At 42.2% G+C, this 23,253-nt stretch overlaps 1 protein-coding gene across 1 annotated transcript; it reads right to left on the bottom strand.

Annotated features, from left to right (window-relative positions):
* Positions 1-2,571: 2,571 nt before the first annotated feature.
* sft2d2a (SFT2 domain containing 2a) lies at positions 2,572-21,054 on the bottom strand. Its single transcript, NM_001146373.1, is given in 8 exon segments — positions 2,572-3,063; positions 3,215-3,244; positions 3,363-3,421; positions 18,450-18,485; positions 18,644-18,725; positions 18,965-19,050; positions 20,589-20,678; positions 20,918-21,054. Coding segments are annotated over 8 exon segments (489 nt in total). The 5' UTR covers positions 20,984-21,054; the 3' UTR covers positions 2,572-3,023.
* Positions 21,055-23,253: the final 2,199 nt, after the last annotated feature.

The raw sequence follows: 23,253 nt of genomic DNA, 5'->3' as shown, positions 1-23,253 counted from the left end.
CGTTAAGGTCTACACCTGTTGTATTCGGCACATGTGACAAATAAAATTTGATTTGATTTTAATTAGCCTAAGTCCGAGCTCGTTTCCCCTGGCTAAACTAGCTGGCTAGCTGAACTATGCTAGTTTTCATCCTCATTGCCAAACTTCATAAATACTGCAGGTATGAGGTAGCTATGTACACATACAGCAGGTAGGGGTAAAGGATAGATAATAGACAGTAACAGAAGTATACTGTAGGTAGGGGTAAAGGATAGATAATAGACAGTAACAGCAGTATACTGTAGGTAGGGGTAAAGGATAGATAATAGACAGTAACAGAAGTATACTGTAGGTAGGGGTAAAGGATAGATAATAGACAGTAACAGCAGTATACTGTAGGTAGGGGTAAAGGATAGATAATAGACAGTAACAGCAGTATACTGTAGGTAGGGGTAAAGGATAGATAATAGACAGTAACAGCAGTATACTGCAGGTAGGGGTAAAGGATAGATACTAGACAGTAACAGCAGTATACTGTAGGTAGGGGTAAAAGATAGATAATAGACAGTAACAGCAGTATACTGTAGGTAGGGGTAAAGGATAGATAATAGACAGTAACAGCAGTATACTGCAGGTAGGGGTAAAGGATAGATACTAGACAGTAACAGCAGTATACTGTAGGTAGGGGTAAAAGATAGATAATAGACAGTAACAGCAGTATACTGTAGGTAGGGGTAAAGGATAGACAGTAACAGCAGTATACTGTAGGTAGGGGTAAAGGATAGATAATAGACAGTAACAGCAGTATACTATATATCATTGCTACTTAACACGGATCCAAGTTCACTTTTGAGAACCACCAGTGTCATTAGCGTCATGGACATTTGTGACAATGGGAAGCCTCTCCCAGCTTGGCTCCATGGGATATGTAGTTATTTTACCAACGGGAAGCCTCTCCCAGCTTGGCTCCATGGGATATGTAGTTATTTTACCGACGGGAAGCCTCTCCCAGCTTGGCTCCATGGGATATGTAGTTATTTTACCGACGGGAAGCCTCTCCCAGCTCGGCTCCATGGGATATGTAGTGATTTCACCAACACAGCCAACGGGAAGCCTCTCCCAGCTCGGCTCCATGGGATATGTAGTGATTTCACCAACACAGCCAACGGGAAGCCTCTCCCAGCTTGGCTCCATGGGATATGTAGTGATTTTACCAACGGGAAGCCTCTCCCAGCTTGGCTCCATGGGATATGTAGTGATTTTACCAACGGGAAGCCTCTCCCAGCTCGGCTCCATGGGATATGTAGCGATTTTATCAACACAGCCAGACATGTATACCACAGGTTGTTGGTGGCACCTTCATTGGGGAGGATGGGCTCTTGGTAAAGGAAAGGCAGGAGCAGAATAGGTGGAATGGTATCAAATAGTGTACATCCAACACATGCTTTCCATGGTTTCCATGTGTTTGAAGCCATTCCATTAGCAAAGTTCCGGTCATTATTATGGCCGTCCTCCCCTCACCAGCCTCCTCTGATGTAGAGTCTTGTACACTTAACCTTTTTTTTTTTTTACTGACTATAGTATTTGTTGGTTAAATTAGACTCTGCTAATATCATGAGGAATCCAGGAACGAGTTAATTGACACAAAATGTGAGAAACTAGCAACTCTACAAAGCGCCATGACTACAATGAATGACTAAATTACCTTTGGACAGAAGGGTCCGGAGTTCCTCCTTCTCATTATTCTATGCGATAGTAGACTTCTTTGGCCGTGTGCGAGAGGATCAAAACCACAAAGTATCATGGGCAAACTGATCTACACATAATAATGAGTGGTTATTTATGATGCAAGGTGATTTGTAGATCTGTCTGTCGTTTTGATGCTCTCGAACACGGCCATTGACTTCCATAGATGGGATGGTTGTTTAGCAACAAAACCGACGCATGTGCAACTGTGGGGCAAAACAGACGGGGTTGGCTTAGACTGTTGACATGTAAACTAGATTTTGTCTCCAATGTTTATTGAAAACATACATTTGCACAATGAGCAGTTGTCTTTCAAAAACATTGTTACCGTTGTTGGTTAGCTAGTGAATTATTGCCATATTAGCAATGACAGTCAAAACAACACAGTATAAAGAACAAGATAAAACTAATTGAAAATAGCCACTTACGCTTCCCCGCGACAGTTTCTTCTCATTGTTGCCATCTGGCCATCCAAAACCACAACTTCCTTGTCATTGTTGCTATCTGGCCATCCAAAACCATAACTTCCTGGCTCATTGCATCGTTTGTGACATTCTCAGCTAGCCAGCCGATTCAAACAGAAACATTTGGGAGTGGGATGTCTCGCTTCCTCTTCCATCCCTAATGTGGTTTCCTCGCAGGCTTGATTCCATTAGGAAAACATCTTTCCTAGGTGTGGTGAATGTGTTACGAACATCTTTCCTTGCAGACTTCCCGCTACTGTTTTTGGCTTGATATGGGAAAGCATTATGCTGAAGTATACCCACCTCTGAAGATACTAAAAATAAATAAAAACATCAATGTTTCTGAATCACATCCATTTAGCATGAACAAAGTCAGTCATTTATAAACCTTTATAATACATTCACATATTTACAGCATATGCAGAGACCTTATGAAAAAAAACTCAACAATTGGATCAAATAATTACATTCTTACTTCTCATCACCAACAATTTCCCCCACAGTAGTACACAGATATACACAGCAAAAAAGACATGTTTCCACTAGAAATTGTCAAAACATCTAAATAAACCCAAAGCACAATACTTCCCTAATAGTGGAAATACAAAGGATTTAAAAAAAAAATACCATTAAAAACATTTAAATGGAAAAGTGTATAGAGGTAGTACAATTTTACTGTAAGGAGTTGGTTGGCCCCCTCTCAAACAGCATGTCAAAAGGTATGGACAATACAACTTTCAGTTTCAAACATATATCCATGGAGCTCAGACCAGAAAGATATCCTCTGTAACTGAGGCAGTTGTTCCTTCAGGATGACAGGCCATCCTGGGGTCTTCACTTTACACACATAGTAATAATCTTCAGGATGGCATCTCTGGGGTAAAAACAACAAGGGAACAACCAGGTATACTGTACTGTATAATGTCAAAATACATATCTGTTCAGTTGTTCTGGTAAATTCCAACATAGACCCAAAACTGTAGTCATTAAAACAGAAAATTATCTTCATGAATAAGTTAACAAACCTGATAAAAGGGATATATGACAAGCCATACCTGCAGAGAAGAGAAGACAGATCATTCAATTAAACACATTCCACATCCATCAAAGCCTGAAAACGTTTCATACATAGATTTAGAACACATATTACAACAGGAACAAAAACAAACTCACCAGGCAAATGCTAGGACTTGCAAAATGCAAAACAACAAAGCGAGACCAAAGTTCACCCACTAGAAGAAAAAAAAACAGTTATTAATCACCTAATATAAACACAGTTAATAATCACCTAATATAAACACAGTTAATAATCACCTAATATAAACACAGTTAATAATCATGATCAAATTTATCGTCAGCTACAGGGAACTTTGACCTTCAGCCATGAGACTATATGTAACCTCTGATCTTGAACAGCAAATAAATTGTGGCTGCGGGTCTGATATGATAATGAACAAATGAAGAGCTAGTTCGTCCTCATCTGGCTACATTGACTTCAATACAAAACCTAGGAGGCTCATGGTTCTCACCCCCTTTGATTGAATTACACAGTAATTATGACAACTTCCGGAGGAGGTCTTCCAACCAATCTGAGTTATTGCAGCAAGAACAGACATGTTGTCCACCCAATCAAAGGATTATAGAATGAATCTAGTAATAAAAGCATAAGCTACAGCTAGCTAGCACTGCATAAAATGTGCTGAGTAGTTGACTCAGAGAGAGAAAGACAATACTTTAACAGTTTTGAACAAATTAATTTATTTAAAAAAATTAAGGAGAAGCAGGTGAGAGAGACCTATATTTAGTTGCATCTTTTTCACTTAGCTAGCAAATGCAACTAGCTACTTTAGCCTACTCAAACACCCAGCTTAAACAAGGGATGCCATGTTAGCTTGCTGGCTATGGCTACCCAACACTGGAATTCTTCCAAATCAAGGTAAGCTTTTGGTTGTATTAATTTATTGCCACCGGGGCCCGCTGGTGTAACTGCTAAACTGCTTGCTGACTGTACTGCACAATGGTAATTCGGCTTGGCCCCTAAGACACTCAAACTTTTACAGATGCGCCATTAAGAGCATCCTGTCAGGCTGTATCACCGCCTGGTATGGCAACAGCACCGTCCGCAACCGCAGGGCTCTCCAGAGGGTGGTGTGGTCTGACTGACGCGTCACCGGGGCTATACTGCCTGTCCTCCAGGACATTTACAGCACCCGGTGTCACAGGAAGGCCAAAAAGATCAAAGATATATCAGGCACCCGAACCACAGCCTGTTCACCCCACTAACAGCCAAAAAAGCGAGGTCAGTATAGGTGCATCAAAGTTGGGACTGAAAAACAGCTATCTCAAGGCATTCAGACTGTTAAAGTCACCACTAGCCAGCCCCCATCCAGTACCCTGCCCTGAACTTTAGTCACTGTCACTAGCCAGGTACCACTCAACCCTGTACCTTAGAGGCTGCTGCCCTATGTACATAGACATGGAATCACTGGTCATTTTAATAAAGTACAAATACTGTTTTACCCATTTCATATGTATACAGTGCCTTCGGACTTTTTCCACATTGTTACGTTACAGCCAGTGGTGTAAAGTACTTAAGTAGTACTTTCAAGTATTTTTACTTAGTATCTGTACTCTACTAATTTATATTTGACCATTTTTACTTCACTACATAACTAAAGAAAATAATGTACTTTTTACTCCATACATTTTCCCTGACACCCAAAAGAAAAATGGTCTAATTTATCCATAAATTAAAGAAACAAGAAAATGTGCTGGTTTGCATAATAAGGAATTTGAAATAATGACTATTTTTACTTTAGATACTTAAGTATATTCATCCCTGTGGCTAAGTTGGTAGAGCATGGTGTTTGCAACGCCAGCATGGTGTGTGCAACGCCAGGGTTATGGGTTCGATTCCCACGGGGACCAGTACAAAATAATAAATAAATAAAATGCATGAAATGAAATGTATGCATTCACTACTGTAAGTCACTCTGGATAACAGCGTCTGCTAAATGACTAAAATGTAAATGTATATTTAAAGCCAAATACTTTTACTCAAGTACAGTGCATGTCAGAGCGAAAACCAAGCCATGAGGTTGAAGGAATTGTCTGTAGAGCGCCAAGGACAGGATTGTGTCGAGGCACAGATCTGGAAGGGTACCAGAAAAAAAAAAAAAAAAAAGTCTGCAGCATTGAAGGTCCCCAAGAACTCAGTGGCCTCCATCATTCTTAAATGGAAGAAGTTTGGAACTACCAAGACTCTTCCTAGAGCTGGCCGCCCGGCCATTCTGAGCAATCGGGAGAGAAAGGCCTTTGTCAGGGAGGTGACCAAGAACCCGATGGTCACTCTGACAGAACTCTAGAGTTCATGTGTGGAGATGGGAGAACCTTCCAGAAGGACAACAACCATAAGCACACAGCCAAGACAATGCAGGATTGGCTTTGCGACAAGTCTCAATGTCCTTGAGTGGGCCAGCCAGAGCCCGGACTTGAACTCGATCGAACATCTCTGGAGAGACATGAAAATAGCTGTGTAGCGACGCTCCCCATCCAACCTGATAGAGCTTGAGAAGATCTGCAGAGAAGAATGGGAGAAACTCCCCAAATACAGGTGTGCCAAGCTTGTAGCGTCATACCCAAGAGGACTCGAGGCTGTAATCACTGCCAAAGGTGCTTCAACAAAGTACTGAGTAAAGGATCTGAATACTTAGGTAAACGTCATATGTTTTAGAAATTAATAACTTTCAAAAAACCTCTTTCCACTGTCATTATGGGGTATTGTGTGTAGCTTGATGAGGAACAATTTGAATTTAATCAATTTTTAGAATAAGGCAATAACGTAACAAAATGTGAAAAAGTCAAGGGGTCTGAATACTTTCCGAATGCACTGAACATACGTCTGAGGACGGCTTAAACCTTTTATTATCGGCCGTGGCTGCGGGTCCGACTCGGATCACGTTTTGCATATTGTGTACTTTACATGCAGAGAACTGACAACTCAGGCAAATGGTGTTGTTTAAGCTGAATCAATGACTGCAAGAGCACATAATGATATTATATATTCTACATAACAGAAACAAATATTTTTTATTGTAATTTTTTTTAAATTTAACTAGGCAAGTAGTCAGTTAAGAACAAATTCTTATTTACAATGACGGCCTACACTGGCCAAACTTGGACGACGCTGGGCCAATTGTACGTCGCCCAATTTGCAAAATGTTTGCTTTGTCATATTGAGGGGATTTTATTTTATTAATTTTAGAATAAGGCTGTAACACAAAATGTGGAAAAAGGGGTCTGAATACTTTCCAAATGCACTGTATGTTCAGTTTGCGCCTATCAGAACATACATTATATATACACACACACACACACAAGTATGTACACATCCCTTCAAATTAGTGGATTTGTGTCGATTTGTCAATAACAGCTGGTGATCTAATATAATAAAATCTAATATTAAAGACTCAAGGTTTTGCTCGCCTGAGGTAGAGTATCTCATATGAAGCTGTAGACCACACTATTTACCAAGAGTTTATCTATATTTTTCGTAGCTGTCCATTTACCACCACAAACAGATGCTGGCATTAAGACCACACTCAATGAGCTGTATAAGGCCATAAGCAAACAAGAAAATGCTCATCCAGAGGCATTGCTCCTACTGTCCGGGAACTTAAATTCATTTGACCTAATATCTACCAACACGTCACATGTGCAACCAAAATAAATAAATAAATAAATAAAGTTGAAGTCGGAAGTTCACATACACTTAGGTTGGAGTCATTAAAACTCATTTTTCAACAACTCCACAAATCTCTTGTTAAAACCTCTTACAGCTCCTTAAGGGTAGGGGGCAGTATTGACAATTTTTGAAAAAATATGTGCCCATATTAACCTGTTATGGATAGGGGGCAGTATTTTCACAGCCGGATAAAAAAACGTACCCGATTTAATCTGATTATTACTCCTGCCCAGAAACTAGAATATGCATATAATTATTAGCTTTGGATAGAAAACACGCCAAAGTTTCTAAAACTGTTTGAAATGGTGTCTGAGTATAACAGAACTCAAATGGCAGGCCAAAACCTGAGAAGATTCTGTACAGGAAGTACCCTGTCTGACCATTTCTTGGCCTTCTTTGCCATCTCTATCCATTACAAAGGATCTCTGCTGTTACGTGACACTTCCTACGGCTCACATGGGCTCTCAGAAGGCGGCAAAAAGTTGAATCGTGGCTTTGCAGGCTCTGGTTGAAACAAAGTAGCGCGTTTGGGTAGTGGCTGGTTACAGTACTGTGAGACTCAGGCGCGTGCCCGCGTCGACCGAATGCTTTGTTTTCTTTCCTCTGTTTACCGAAACGCAGATTCCCGGTCGGAATATTATCGCTTTTTTGACATGCTTCGAAGTACGGTAATGGAATATTTAGAAATCTTTTGTCACGAATTGCACCATGCTCGTAACCCTGATTTACCATTTCGGATAGTGTCTAGAACGCACGAACAAAACGCCGCTATTTGGATATAACGATGGATTATTTTGGACCAAACCAACATTTGTTATTGAAGTAGCAGTCCTGGGAGTGCATTCTGACGAAGACAACAAAGGTAATCAAACTTTTGTAATAGTAAATCGGAGTTTGGTCAGGGCTAAACTTGGTCGGTGTCTAAATAGCTAGAAGTGATGGCTGGGCTATCTACTCAGAATATTGCAAAATGTGCTTTCACCGAAAAGCTATTTTAAAATCGGACATATCGAGTGCATAGAGGAGTTCTGTATCTATAATTGTTATGTTTTTTGTGAACGTTTATCGTGAGTAATTTAGTAAATTCACCGGATGTTTGCGGGGGGTATGCTAGTTCTGAACGTCACATGCTAATGTAAAAAAGCTGGTTTTTGATATAAATATGAACTTGATTGAACAAAACATGCATGCATTGTATAACATAATGTCCTAGGGTTGTCATCTGATGAAGATCAAAGGTTAGTGCTGCATTTAGCTGTGGTTTTGTTTTTTGTGACATTATATGCTAGCTTGAAAAATGGGTGTCTGATTATTTCTGGCTGGGTACTCTGCTGACATAATGTAATGTTTTGCTTTCGCTGTAAAGCCTTTTTGAAATCGGACAGTGTGGTTAGATTAACGAGAGTCTTGACTTTAAAATGCTGTAAAATAGTTATATGTTTGAAAAATTGAAGTTTTCGGATTTTAGAGGAGTTTGGGCGTGGCACGAAATACATCATTGGATATTGGAGCAGGTGTTCCGCTAGCGGAACGTCTAGATGTAAGAGGTTAATTAAACTGCCTCCTACTCAAACTCAGAAGCTAGGATATGCATATTATTAGTAGATTTGGATAGAAAAAAAACTCTGAAGTTTCTAAAACCGTTTGAATGGTGTCTGAGTACAACGGAACTCATATGGCAAGCAAAAACCTGAGAGAAATCCTACCAGGAAGTGGAAATCTGGACGCATGGGCTCTCTTCAAGTCATTTCCTATTGAATAGACAGTGACGTAGTAATAATTGTGCACTTCCTACGGCTTCCACTTGATGTCGACAGTCTTTACAAAGTTGTTTGAAGCTTCTACGATGAACAGAGCCCGAATGACAAGGAGGGGAAGTTGTTGATGCAGGGGGTGACATCACTTCTTGGGGCGCGTTCAAGAGGGAGGATCCTCCCGTTCCAAAACCTTTTAAGACACAGGAACCGTCCGGTTGAAATATTATTGAATCTTCACGTTCTGAAGGCCCTAAAGATTGATGTTTTACATGTTTGAACGAACGTAAATACAACTTTTTTTTTACTTTGTCGCGACATCGTCCGCGCGCTTTCTACACTTGGAGTAGCTTACTGGACGCACGAACAACAAGGAGTTATTTGGACATAAATTATGGACTTTATCTAACAAAACAACATTTGTTGTGGACCTGGGATTCCTGGAAGTGCCTTCTGATAAAGATGATCAAAGGTAAGGGAATATTTCTAATGCAATGTATGATTTTAGATGACTCCAAGATGGCGGCTATCTGTATAGCCTAGTGTATTTTTCTGAGCTCAGTACTCAGATTATTGCAAAGAGTGCTTTCCTCGTGAAGCTTTTTTGAAATCTTTCATAGCGTTTGCATAAAGGAGATGTTCATCTATAATTCTTTGAATGACAGTTTAATTTTGTATCAATGTTTATGACAAGTATTTTTGTAAATTGTGGCGCTGATTCACCGGCAGTATTTGAGGGAAAATATTTTCTGAACGTCACGCGCCGATGTAAAATGCTGTTTTTATATATAAATATGAACTTTATCGAACAATGCATGTATTGTGTAACATGATGTCCTAGGAGTGTCATCTGATGAAGATCGTCAAAGGTTAGTGCTGCATTTAGCTGTGTTTTGGGTATTTGTGATGCATGCTAGTTTCTAGGAAAAATGGCTTTGTGGTTGTTTTTGTCAATGTACACTCCTAACATAATCTAATGTTTTGCTTTCGCTGTAAAGCCTTTTTGAAATCGGACAACGTGGTTCGAGTCAGGAGAAGTGTATCTATAAAATGGTGTAAAATAGTCCTATGTTTGAGAAACAGAAATTATTAGATTTGGTTTTGAAATGGCGCTCAGATTTTTTTTCGCTGGATGTTGATCCCGGTTACAGGATCCCGCGCGGCAACTATAGTTTTGGCAAGTCGGTTAGGACATTACTTTGTCCATGACACAAGTAATTTTTCAAACAATTGTTTACAGACAAACTATTTCACTTATAATTCATTGTATCACAATTCCAGTGGGTCAGAAGTTTACATACACTAAGTTGACTGTGCCTTTAAACAGCTTGGAAAATTCCAGAAAATGATGTCATGGCTTTTGCAGCTTCTGATAGGCTAATTGACATCATTTGAGTCAATTGGAGGTGTACCTGTGGATGTATTTCAAGGCCTACCTTCAAACTCAGTGCCTCTTTGCTTGACATCATGGGAAAATCAAAAGAAAATCAGCCAAGACCTCAGAAAAAGAATTGTAGACCTCCACAAGTCTGGTTCATTCTTGGGATCAATTTCCAAACCCCTGAAGGTACCACGTTCATCTGTACTAACAATAGTACGCAAGTATAAACACCATGGGACTACGCAGCCATCATACCGCTCAGGAAGGAGACGTGTTCTGTGTCCTAGACATGAACGTACTTTGGTGTGAAAAGTGCAAAACAAAAGTGCAAAACAATCCCAGAACAACAGCAAAGGACCTTGTGAAGATGCTGGAGGAAACAGGTACAAAAGTATCTATATCCACAGTAAAACGAGTCCTATATCGACATAACCTGAAAGGCTGCTCAGCAAGGAAGAACCCACTGCTCCAAAACCACCATGGAAAAGCCAGACTACGGTTTGCAACTGCACACGGGGACAAAGATTGTACTTTTTGGAGAAATGTCCTCTGGCCTGATGAAACAAAAATAGAACTGTTTGGCCATAATGACCATCGTTATGTTTGGAGAAAAAAGGGGCAGGCTTGCAAGCCGAAGAACACCATCCCAACCGTGAAGCACGGGGGTGGCAACATCATGTTGTGGGGGTGCTTTGCTGCAGGAGGGACTGATGCACTTCACAAAATAGATGGCTTCATGAGGAAGGAAAATTATGTGGATATATTGAAGCAACTTCAAGACATCAGTCAGGAAGTTAAAGCTTGGTCGCAAATGGGTCTTCCAAATGGACAATGACCCCAAGCATACAGTCGTGGCCAAAAGTTTTGAGAATGACACAAATATAACATTTTCAAAGTCTGCTGCCTCAGTTTGTATGATGGCAATTTGCAAATACTCCAGAATGTTATGAAGAGTGATCAGATGAATTCCAAAGTCCCTTTTTGCCATGCAAATGAACTGAATCCCCCAAAAACATTTCCACTGCATTTCAGCCCTGCCACAAAAGGACCAGCGGACATCATGTCAATGATTCTCTCGTTAACACAGGTGTGAGTGTTGACGAGGACAAGGCTGGAGATTACTCTGTCATGCTGATTGAGTTTGAATAACAGACTGGAAGATTCAAAAGGAGGGTGGTGCTTGGAATCATTGTTCTTCCTCTTTCAAACATGGTTACCTGCAAGGAAACACGTGCCGTCATCATTGCTTTGCACAGAAAGGGCTTCACAGGCAAGGATATTGCTGCCAGCAAGATTGCACCTAAATCAACCATTTATCAGATCATCAAGAACTTCAAAGAGAGCGGTTCAATTCTCGTGAAGGTGGCTTCAGGGCTCCCAAGAAAGTCCAGCAAGTGCCAGGACCGTCTCCTAAAGTTGATTCAGCTGCGGGATCGGGGCACCACCAGTACAGAGCTTGCTCAGGAATGGCAGCAGGCAGGTGTGAGTGCATCTGCACCCACAGTATGGCGAAGACATTTGGAGGATGGCCTGGTGTCAAGAAGGGCAGCAAAGAAGCCACTTCTCTCCAGGAAAAACATCAAAGACAGACTGATATTCTGCAAAAGATACAGGGATTGGACTGCTGAGGACTGGGGTAAAGTCATTTTCTCTGATGAATCCCCTTTCCAATTGTTTGGGGCATCCGGAAAAAAGCTTGTCCGGAGAAGACAAGGTGAGCGCTACCATCAGTCCTGTGTCATGCCAACAGTAAAGCATCCTGAGACCATTCATGTGTGGGGTTGCTTCTCAGCCAAGGGAGTGGGCTCACTCACAATTTTGCCTAAGAACACAGCCATGAATAAAGAATGGTACCAACACATTCTCCGAGAGCAACTTCTCCCAACCATCCAGGAACCGTTTGGTGACGAACAATGCCTTTTCCAGCATGATGGAGCACCTTGCCATAAGGCAAAAATAACTAAGTGGATCGGGGAACAAAACAAAAATATCTTGGGTCCATGGCCAGGAAACTCCCCAGACCTTAATCCCATTGAGAACTTGTGGTCAATCCTCAAGAGGCGGGTGGACAAACAAAAACCCACAAATTCTGACAAACTCCAAGCATTGATTATGCAAGAATGGGCTGCCATCAGTCAGGATGTGGCTCAGAAGCTAATTGACAGCATGACCAGGGCGGATTGCAGAGGTCTTGAAAAAGAAGGGTCAACACTGCAAATATTGACTCTGCATCAACTTCATGTAATTGACAATAAAAGCAGTTGACACTTATGAAATGCTTGTAATTATACTTCAGGATTCCATAGTAACATCTGACAAAAATATCTAAAGACACTGAAGCAGCAAACTTTGTGGAAATTAATATGTGTGTCATTCAAAACTTTTAGCCACGACTATACTTCCAAAGTTGTGGCAAAATGGCTTAAGGACAAAGTCAAGGTATTGGAGGGGCCATCACAAAGCCCTGACCTCAATCCTATAGAAAATGTGTGGGCAGAACTGTAAAAGCATGTGCAAGCAAGGATGCCTACAAACCTGACTCAGTTACACCAGCTCTGTCAGGAGGAATGGGTCAAAATTCACCCAACTTATTGTGGGAAGCTTGTGGAAAGCTACTCAAAATGTTTGACCCAAGTTAAACAATTTAAAGGCAATGCTACCAAATACTAATTGAGTGCATGTACACTGACCCACTGGGAATGTGATGAAAGAAATAAAAGCTGAAATAAATCACTCTACTATTGACCTTCTTGATCCAAATCAGTCAGGTTTCAAGACTGGTCATTCAACTGAGACTGCTCTTCTCAGTGTCACGGAGGCTCTCCGCACTGCTAAAGCTAACTCTCTCTCCTCTGCTCTCATCCTTCTAGACCTATCTGCTGCCTTTGATACTGTGAACCATCAGATCCTCCTCTCCACCCTCTCCGAGTTGGGCATCTCCGGCGCGGTTCACTCTTGGATTGCGTCCTACCTGACAGGTCGCTCCTACCAGGTGGCATGGCGAGAATCCGTCTCCGCACCACGTGCCCTCACCACTGGTGTCCCCCAGAGCTCAGTTCTAGGCCCTCTCCTATTCTCGCTATACACCAAGTCACTTGGCTCTGTCATATCCTCACATGGTCTCTCCTATCATTGCTACGCAGACGACACACAATTAATCTTCTCCTTTCTCCCTTCTGATAACCAGGTGGCGAATCGCATCTCTGCATGTCTGGCAGACATATCAGTGTGGATGACGGATCACCACCTCAAGCTGAACCTCGGCAAGATGGAGCTGCTCTTCCTCCCGGGGAAGGACTGCCCGTTCCATGATCTCGTCATCACGGTTGAGAACTCCATTGTGTCCTCCTCCCAGAGTGCTAAGAGCCTTGGCGTGACCCTGGACAACACCCTGTCGTTCTCCGCTAACATCAAGGCGGTGACCCGATCCTGTAGGTTCATGCTCTACAACATTTGCAGAGTACAACCCTGCCTTACACAGGAAGCGGCGCAGGTCCTAATCCAGGCACTTGTCATCTCCCGTCTGGATTACTGCAACTCGCTGTTGGCGGGGCTCCCTGCCTGTGCCATTAAACCCCTACAACTCATCCAGAACGCCGCAGCCCGTCTGGTGTTCAACCTTCCCAAGTTCTCTCACGTCACCCCGCTCCTCCGCACACTCCACTGGCTTCCAGTTGAAGCTCGCATCTGCTACAAGACCATGGTGCTTGCCTACGGAGCTGTGAGGGGAACGGCACCTCCGTACCTTCAGGCTCTGATCAGTCCCTACACCCAAACAAGGGCACTGCGTTCATCCACCTCTGGCCTGCTCGCCTCCCTACCTCTGCGGAAGCACAGTTTCCGTTCAGCCCAGTCAAAACTGTTCGCTGCTCTGGCACCCCAATGGTGGAACAAGCTCCCTCACGACGCCAGGACAGCGGAGTCAATCACCAACTTCCGGAGACACCTGAAACCCCACCTCTTTAAGGAATACCTGGGATAGGATAAAGTAATCCTTCTAACCCTCCCCCCCCCCCAAAAGATATAGATGTACTATTGTAAAGTGGTTGTTCCACTGGATATCATAAGGTGAATGCACCAATTTGTAAGTCGCTCTGGATAAGAGGGTCTGCTAAATGACGTAAATGTAAAAATTATTCTGACATTTCACATTCTTAAAATAAAGTGGTGATCCTAACTGACATAAGACAGGGAATTTTTACTAGGATTAAATGTCAGGAATTGTGAAAAAAACAGAGTTTAAATGTATTTGGCTAAGGTGTATGTAATCTTCTGACTTCAACTCAATTCCATTCCTTTAGATTTGTGTGTATTGTTAGATATTACTGCCCTGTTGGAGCTAGAAACACAAGCATTTCACTACACCTGCAATAATATCTGCTAAACACGTGTGACAAATAAAATGTGTCTGTGCCCGTTTGTGTTGTTTCTCAGTCCCCGCTGTTCCATAATGTATTTTTATCTGTTTTTTTACATCTGATTCTACTGCTTGCATGAGTTACATGTGGAATAGAGTTCCATGTAGTCAAGGCTCTATGTGGGGACTGGGGACTGTGAAGAGACCTCTGGTGGCATGTCTTGTGGGGTATGCATGGGTGTCTGAGCTGTGTGCCAGTAGTTGACAGACAGCTCGGTGCATTCAACAAGTAAATACAAGTAATGATGAAGTCAATCTCTCCTCCACTTTGAGCCAGGAGAGATTGACCACCATATTCTTAATGTTAGCTCTCTGTGTACACCCAAGGCCCAACTGTGCTGCCCCGTTCTGAGCCAATTGCAGAGTCCCTCATTGTGGCACCGGAGCACAGGACTACAGGACTGGACAGCAGTTCAGGTGCGACAAAACTAGGGCCTACAGGACCTGCCTTGTTGGCAATGCAAATAGTCTGGGTCGCCATTTGATTAGCTGTTCAGGAGTCTTATGGCTTAGGGGTCGAAGCTATTTAGGAGCCTCTTGGACCTAGACTTGGTGCTCCGGTACAGCTTGCCAAGCAGTAGCAGAGAGAACAGTCTATGACTAGGGTGGCTGGAGTCTGACAATTTGTAGGGCCTTTCTCTGACACCGACTTGTATAGAGGTCCTGGATGGCAGGAAGCTTGGCCCCGGTGATGTACTGGGCCGTACGCACTACCCTCTGTAATGCCTTGCGTTCGGAGGCCGAGCAGTTGCCATACCAGGCAGTGATACAACCCATCAGGATGCTCTTGATGGTGCAGCTGTAGAACCCTTTGAGGATCTGAGGACCCCATGCCAAATCATTTCAGTCTCCTGAGGGGGGATAGGCTTTGTTGTGCCCTCTTCACGACTGTCTTGGTGTGCTTGGACCATGTTAGTTTGTTGGTGATGTGAACGCCAAGGAACTTGAAGCTCTCAACCTGCTCCCCTACAGCCCCGTCGATGAGAATGGGGGCATGCTCGGTCCTCCTTTTCCTGTAGTTCACAATCATCTCCTTTGTCTTGATCGCATTGAGGGAGAGGTTGTTGGTCTCTGACCTCCTCTCTATAGGCTGTCTCATTGTTGTTGGTGATCAGGCCTACCACTGTTGTGTCATCAGCAAACTTAATGATGGTGTTGGAGTCGTGCCTGGCCATGCAGTCATGAGTGAACAGGGAGTACAGGAGGGGACTGAGCACGCACCCCTGAGGGGTCCCTGTGCTGAGGATCAGCTTGGTAGATGTGTTGTTACCTACCCTTACCAGCTGGGGGCGGCCCGTCAGGAAGTCCAGGATCCAGTTGCAGTTGTTTAGTCCCAGGGTCCTTAGCTTATTGATGAGCTTTGAGGGCAGTATGGTGTTGAACGCTGAGCTGTAGTCAATGAATAGCATTCTCACATAGGTGTTCCTTTTGTCCAAGTGGGAAAGGGCAGTGTGGAATGCAATAGAGATTGCATCATCTGTGGATCTGTTGGTGCAGTACGCAAATTGGAGTGTTAGTGGGTCTAGGGTTTCTGGGATAATGGTGTTGATGTGAGACAGGACCAGCCTTTCAAAGCATTTCATGGCTACAGACGTGAGTGCTATGGGTCTGTAGTCATTTAGGCAGGTTACCTTAGTGTTCTTGGGCACAGGCACTATGGTGGTCTGCTTGAAACATGTTGGTATTACAGACTCAGGGAGAGGTTGGAAATGTCAGTGAAATCAGACACCTGCCAGTTGGTCTGAAATGACCAACTGAAATAGCTACTATTGTATCAGTATATTTTGACCATGACAGTCCATACTCACAGCAGTTTAGTCACCAACTTGCTCAATTTCCACATGATTCATTACAAGATTTAGTTGATGTTTAGGGTGTAGTGAAGGATTTGTCCCAATACAATGCTTTTAGTTTTTGAAATATTTAGGACTAACGTATTCCTTGCCACCCATTCTGAAACTAACTGCAGTGCTTTGTTAAGTGTTGCAGTAATTTCAGTCGCTGTAGTAGCTGACATAGTGTTGTGTTGGCTTTACTCAAAGCCAGTGGCATGTCGTTAGTAAAGATTGAAAAAAGTAAGGGACCTGGACAGCTGCCCTGGGGAATTCCTGATTCTACCAGGATTATGTTGGAGGTGCTTCCATTAAAGAACATCCTCTGTGTTCTGTTAGACAGCTAACTCTTTATCCACATTATAGCAGGGGGTGTAAAGCCATTATAGCAGGGGGTGTAAAGCCATTATAGCAGGGGGTGTAAAGCCATAACACATACGTTTTTCCAGCAGCAGACTATGATCGATAATGTTAAAAGCTGCACTGAAGTATAACAAGACAGCCCCCACAATCTTTTTATCATCAATTTCTCTCAGGCAATCAGTCATTTGTGTAAGTGCTGTGTTTATTGAATGTCCTTCCCTATAAGCGTGCTGAATGTAAATTGTGATTGTTATGAATTGTTCAGCAGTCTAATGGCTTGGGGGTAGAAGCTGTTGAGGAGCCTTTTGGTCCTAGATTTGGCGCTCCGGTACGACTTGCCATGCAGTAGCAGAGAAAACAGATATATATATATGATTTGTTTAACACTTTTTTGGTTACTACAGGATTTGATGTCTTCACTATTATTCTACAATGTTGAGAATAGTAAAAATAAATTTAAAAAAACCTTTGCATGAGTAGATGTTTCAAGCAGACCACCATAGTCCCTGTGCCCAAGAACACCAAGGTAACCTGCCTAAATGAATACCAACCCGTAGCACTCACACCAGTAGCCATGAAGTGCTTTGAAAGGCCGGTCATGGCTCACAAACACCATAATCCCAGAAACCCTAGACCCACTCAAACTCCAATTTGCATATTGCTCCAACAGATCCACAGATGACGCAATCTCTATTGCACTCCACACTGCCCTTTCCCACCCCATAGTGCCCTCAAAGCCCTCATCAATAAGCTAAGGACCCTGGGACTAAATACCTCTCTCTGCAACTGGATCCTGGACGTCCAGACGGGACGACCCCAGCCTATAGGGAAGAGGTCAGAGACCTGACAGTGTTGTGCCAGAACAACAACCTCTCCCTCAACATGATCAAGACAAAGGAGCTGATCTTGGACTACAGGTGCAACACTCACTACCGAGTTCCAAACTGCCTCTGGAAGCAACGTCAGAACAAGAACTGTTCATCGGGAGCTTCATGAAAGGGGTTTCCATATTTTGTTGAGATCTCTGTGGAAGAACTTGACTGGCCTGCACAGTGCCCTAAACTCAACCATCAAACACATTTGGTATGAATTGGAATGCTGATTGCGAACCAGGCCTAATTGCCCAACATCAATGCCCAATGTCACTAATGCTCTTGTGCCTGAATGGAAGCAAGTCCCTGCAGCAGAGTTCCAACATCTAGTGGAATGCCTTCCCAGAAGAGTGGAGGCTGTTATAGCAGCAAATGGGGGGAGGGGGAATCAACACCACATTAATGCCCATGTTTTTTGGAATGAGATGTTCGACGAGCAGGTACTTTTGGCCATGTAGTGTATATGTTCAATTTGCTCCTAGCAGCACACATGTTCAGTTTGCTCTTAGCACAACTCAGCTAGGCGAAGGTCTGTGCTCACATACTCCCTAAAGATCTGGCAATATTACTGTTGTTTGTCCCTCGTGAGCCACCGTAGCAACATAGCCATAACACTTCCTCAAAATAAATCAGAATTAATCTAAGATAAATCAAGAAATCTGTCATTAATTTAGACATCTAACTAAGAAGTTTTGCGCAGTATTTCTGAAGTTAAAAAATGTGCATTAAAACTAGTCGTCTCTCGTTGAATGACAACAAACACTTAATGGAAGAAATCCTGTCCATAGTTCCTGCTTCTACTAGGAGTAGTACTGTTGACCAATCCCTGACTAGCGGGCGTAGACTTCGCCTCGCTGAAAACATCGCAAAATTCATCAAAATATAGGCTTAACTCACCCAGAAGGCTGCACAGAGAGTCAACACAAGACATGTCTAAAAAAACAGAACAGAAAATAAGTTAATTCAAACTTGATGTACCTTTGGTTTCGTTCTAGCATTCTCTCATTCTCTTCATATTCACACAGTGCTACAAAATGACAGCAATGGGAATGCAGTCCTTTCTAAACCTAGCATTAGTAGCTGGTACTCACCAACATGATAGTAGTGGCCAGGGCTCTGGTCTTGTCACACATCCTCTTCAGCTGTTTGACTGGTCCCATCAGGAACATGGTGCTGATAGGACAGAACTGTTATTATCGTCGGTGCCGAGGACAGGTTAGGTTGAGTTAGAGACGGCTAAGGAAACACTCACATAGGACACAATCAACCTCTTCGTTTATAAATTGTTGACATGTTTCTAAGGACAGAGTCACATATCAGGGCATTGACAGTTCACTGAATCATATTTGTCATGAAGGAAAAGTCATAATGAAAAGGTTGTCAGGTGTTGAGGGCATTCTGCTGAATCTCACCTGCAGAGTGAACAGATGTTTCCAAAGGTATAAAATATGATGAAGAGGAGGATTCCTACTTTGGGGATGAAGAGCATACAGACTCCCTGTAGAGGCAAGACAGATCATTTATCAGTTTCAACCTCAGATGTCATTAATATAACAATTTTTAAAGGAGCAGTGCAGTCAAAAACGTGATTTCCTGCTGTTTTTATGATATTTCCACACTATGATGTCGAAATAACACTCTGAAATAGTGAAAATTATGAGAATTGCCTTTTAAAATAAACAATGCAAGGAATTTCAGCCTGTTCATGTGGGATGGAGTTTCTGTCCCAGAGCATGACATCACAATCTGATCAGATTATTCTGACCAATGACCAGTCATGTTTTATTTGCACATGCATCCTCCTACTATGAAGGGGTAAGCGGAGTAAGCTTCTAGAGAGTCTAGACCCTTCAAACTCAACGCTGGACCTCGAAGCCAGTTCCACTGCATTTTTCATTGTTCCCCTCCAATCAGGGACTGATTTAGACCTGGGACACCAGGTGTGTACAATTCATTATCCGGTAGAACAGAAAACCTTGAAGCACCGGACCTCGTAGTGTAAGAGTTGAACCCCCTGGTCTAGACAAGTCTATCTGCCAAGCAGGGCTGTGAATATAAATATATTTTAATTTGTATCAACACACCCAGATGGAGAATTACAATGGCAAAAGAAGGCTCAGGGAAATAAATGATTAAAAATATGTTTGGAGTTATTTTTATGAAATAAACAGTGGTTTATTAGACATACAGTGATGATGCATGGGGGCTGTAAGGTATCTACGAGTCCTACAGGACTCCTATAGAACCATGGCAGATTTCCTGCCAGACCATAAATTAGTGACTAATGCCAGTTTGTCAGGTGTACCCAGTGAGCGTGTGTGTATGTGTGTGCGTGACAGCATGTGCATGTGCGTGTATCGGTGCGTGTGTATGTTAGTAAGTGTGTGTGTGTGTGTGTGTGTATTGTAGGTACATGCAGGTGTACCCAGTAAAACAAGCTGCAAGTGAACTATTTCCTTTAAAGGGATTTTGGCAACGAAGCCCTTTATCTACTTCCCCAGAGTCAGATGAACTTGTGGATACCATTTGTATGTCGCTGTGTCCAGTATGAAAATAGTTAGAGGTAGTTTCCTGAGCCAAAAGTTAACTCAAAGCACAATGACTGGAAGTTTACAGGAACAGCTAGCATGCTAGCTGTTCCCATAGACTGCCAGTCATTGTGCTAACACTAGTTAGCAACTTCCTTCAAACTGCATGCAGAGACATAAAAATTGTATCCTTGAGTTCATCTGACTTTGGGGGAAGTAGATAAAGGTGCTTCATTGCTAAAAGCAAAAGTTTCCCTTTAAGTCATGTGGGGCAGAGCACATGGAGGAAACATGTTTCACCTGAAAAGAAGAGCACACAATGCCTCTCAATTAAACAAAAGAGATGTTGCGCATTCCTGAGCGCTGGATAAACCTGTAGCACCACATTTCTCTGGATGCACAAGGTGTCTCCTGATCAGAAATGGGTTGTGCGCAAATAAGCACAAACACACATTGTAATACTGCAAATAATTGTATGTAGGAAAGCTACATATTCAAATCCACTTACCAAGACTGAGCAGGTGACCCCAATCACAAAACAGATAATAAATCCCTTCACTCGTGTACCCCAACCCAAAGTAGACGCTTCATTCGCTGCCTGAATCAAGTAAAGCCATTCAGTGAGGAGCCACAGGTTCACATGATGAGAGAGAAGATGCATTGATTTAGGAATATACTTTACATTAAATTAGATTCATTTTCTTTCATATATTTTACACTTTAATGGGTAAATCACAAATTATTATTACGTTTATATAATAATGACAGTGGACTAAATGTTTAAATATTAGTCTATAATATCAATTTATACTACATTTGATCAATTCGTTTTTTTACCTGCAAGATGTTGCCGTTTTCATTGGGTCCATCCGTTCCGCTCAAAACTGCTTTAAGTTTGTCCATGACTTTTAACGCGTTGGCTGAGCGCAATAAGTCAGGAATGATGATCGGATGTTTGATTTATGTTGCTTCCCGGTGTGATGATATGAATCGCGGAGCGGAAATAAGAAAGTCCGGTAGCAGACTGCAAAGAGCGCTCCGCAAGCCACGCCCCAGTGGGCGGAGCTAGGCATGTTGCTTGTGCACTTGGACACATTATCACGTTATAGACTCTGGCCATGTTCGAGAGGATTAAAACAGTAATGTATCAAGGCTAAATTATGACTGACTGATCTACAAATAATAATGAGCAGTTATTTATCAAGCAAGTTTGTTTGTAAATTAGTCAGTTGGCAGTCGCCTGTAATGTTGGCTGCCATGTCAAACAAGCCCAAGGCCTCTCGTTTTACAATGGGTCTGGGATGGTTCTGTGTAGTTATGATAGTATATCTGAGACAAGTGTATTGCAGTGAATTTGGTCTATGACTTAATAATTAAAATACTGTATCTTTGAGTAACAAACAGGGAAACAATGATTCCCCAGACAGTTCTCAATAGAACGTGTTTTTCTGCCTGAGTGTGGTGCTGGTGCTTTGGATTAATTAGTGACCAGAGCAAGTTGGAAGACTGACAACTGACTGATCTACAAGTCACCTGGCACCATAAATAACTACTCATTATTATGTGTAGACCAGTCAGTCAGTCACAATTTACCCATGGTACACTACGGTTGTGATGCTCTCCAACATGGCCAATAGGTTCTCACTTATTTTTTCTGTTTTCGTTGGAATATCTTCTGTCCATGTTTATTTTTGCTCAACTAGAGTGAACTTGAAATACATTGAAAAGGTTGGCCTGACCGACATGAAAATTACATTATAGGGGGACAGCATGTAATATAGGACCTTCAATCAGAGGCAACAAGGAACAGCTGCCTCCAATTGAAGGTCCATCCAATAACCCTAAACATAGAACTAAAAAGATTAGACCAGAACATAGAAATATACTAACATAGAACATAACCAAAAACCCCGGAACAATCTAAACAAATACCCCCTGCCACGTCCTGACCAAACTACAATAACAAATAACCCCTTATACTCGTCATGACGTGACACTGCACTTCCTGATTTGGCCTTGTTTTTCATCCATGCTCATTAAGAACTGCCTGCAGCCGTAACTGAAGGCAAACAGTGAGTTGTCTTGGGGGTGTGGTTTGATGTGTGTGTTTATTGGGTGTGTCTTTACCGTTCAATCACAGCAAACGAGGCCAGTAGTGAGTACAGCTAGTAAACTAAGCTAGCTTTGCTATGGAGAGAACAAAGTTTTGAAGTTGAGGAATTCTTCCAAGGGGCCAGGGTTCCGGTTTTCACGCCATCCCATGTTCCTGAGAGGAGACTTGTGGTACTGCAGTTTAACTGATGCCGAGCCCAGAAAGACAATTCCAATAGTGTCTTTTTTAGCACATTTGGAAAGTTGACTCCTCTATCGGGGCTAAGGCACAAAGGCATTATATAAGAAGTGGAACAACAACAATAATAGTCATACAGTATTAACAATTATAACACACCTTTCCTTTTTTGCTTTCAATTCAGACATGGACAGCTCTGAGCTTCAAAAGGTCCTGTGTGGGTGTTTGTATATATACCATGGAACAATTTAATGGGTTTGGAGTGTACTAAATATAGTGTCCTGATACTTCTGAATGGGGAAGGTCTGGCTCTGTAGAGTTGTCCATATTCTTTGTTAAAAAATACACTCTCGTTATCACCTTTGTGCCAAAAACATCGATTTTCCAATGAATTGTCTTCAAGGCTGATTTCTTTTTTCATCACTCACAGTCTAAGTGCTTAACGTTTTATATTCATGCTGTTACATGGACGAACTTGTGTCACATGCACACGCAGAAGTAAAAACAATGGAAACCACTCACTCGCTCTCATCTGGGACCTGTCATTTAGGAGCTGCCTTGCTGAAGAACGCAAAAAAGAGACCATGTTTTTATGCGGCTTTATTAACTCAATGATACATTTTTTAAAGTTCTTTTTACATTGTTTGCAAACTGATATGTGACACGTGTTAATGCCAAAATAACATGCAAAACAGCGACCCCCCCCACACACACAAAGAATATATATGTTTTTTCCGGCATTATTTATTTATTTGTAAAGATGTGGGGCTCTGTCCTGAATGACGGGTCACCACTTGCTAAGAGTGTGCAAAGCTGTCATCAAGGCAAAGGGTGGCTGCTTTGAAGAATCCCAAATATTAAAAAAATACATTTCTGTGGTGGA

Source organism: Salmo salar, chromosome 16 (genome assembly GCF_965601325.2).
Source record: "Salmo salar chromosome 16, fSalSal1, whole genome shotgun sequence".
In the NCBI taxonomy this organism is placed as follows: domain Eukaryota; kingdom Metazoa; phylum Chordata; class Actinopteri; order Salmoniformes; family Salmonidae; genus Salmo; species Salmo salar.
The sequence above is the reverse complement of the archived record's forward strand: the minus strand, read 5'-3'. Positions and strand labels throughout refer to the sequence as shown.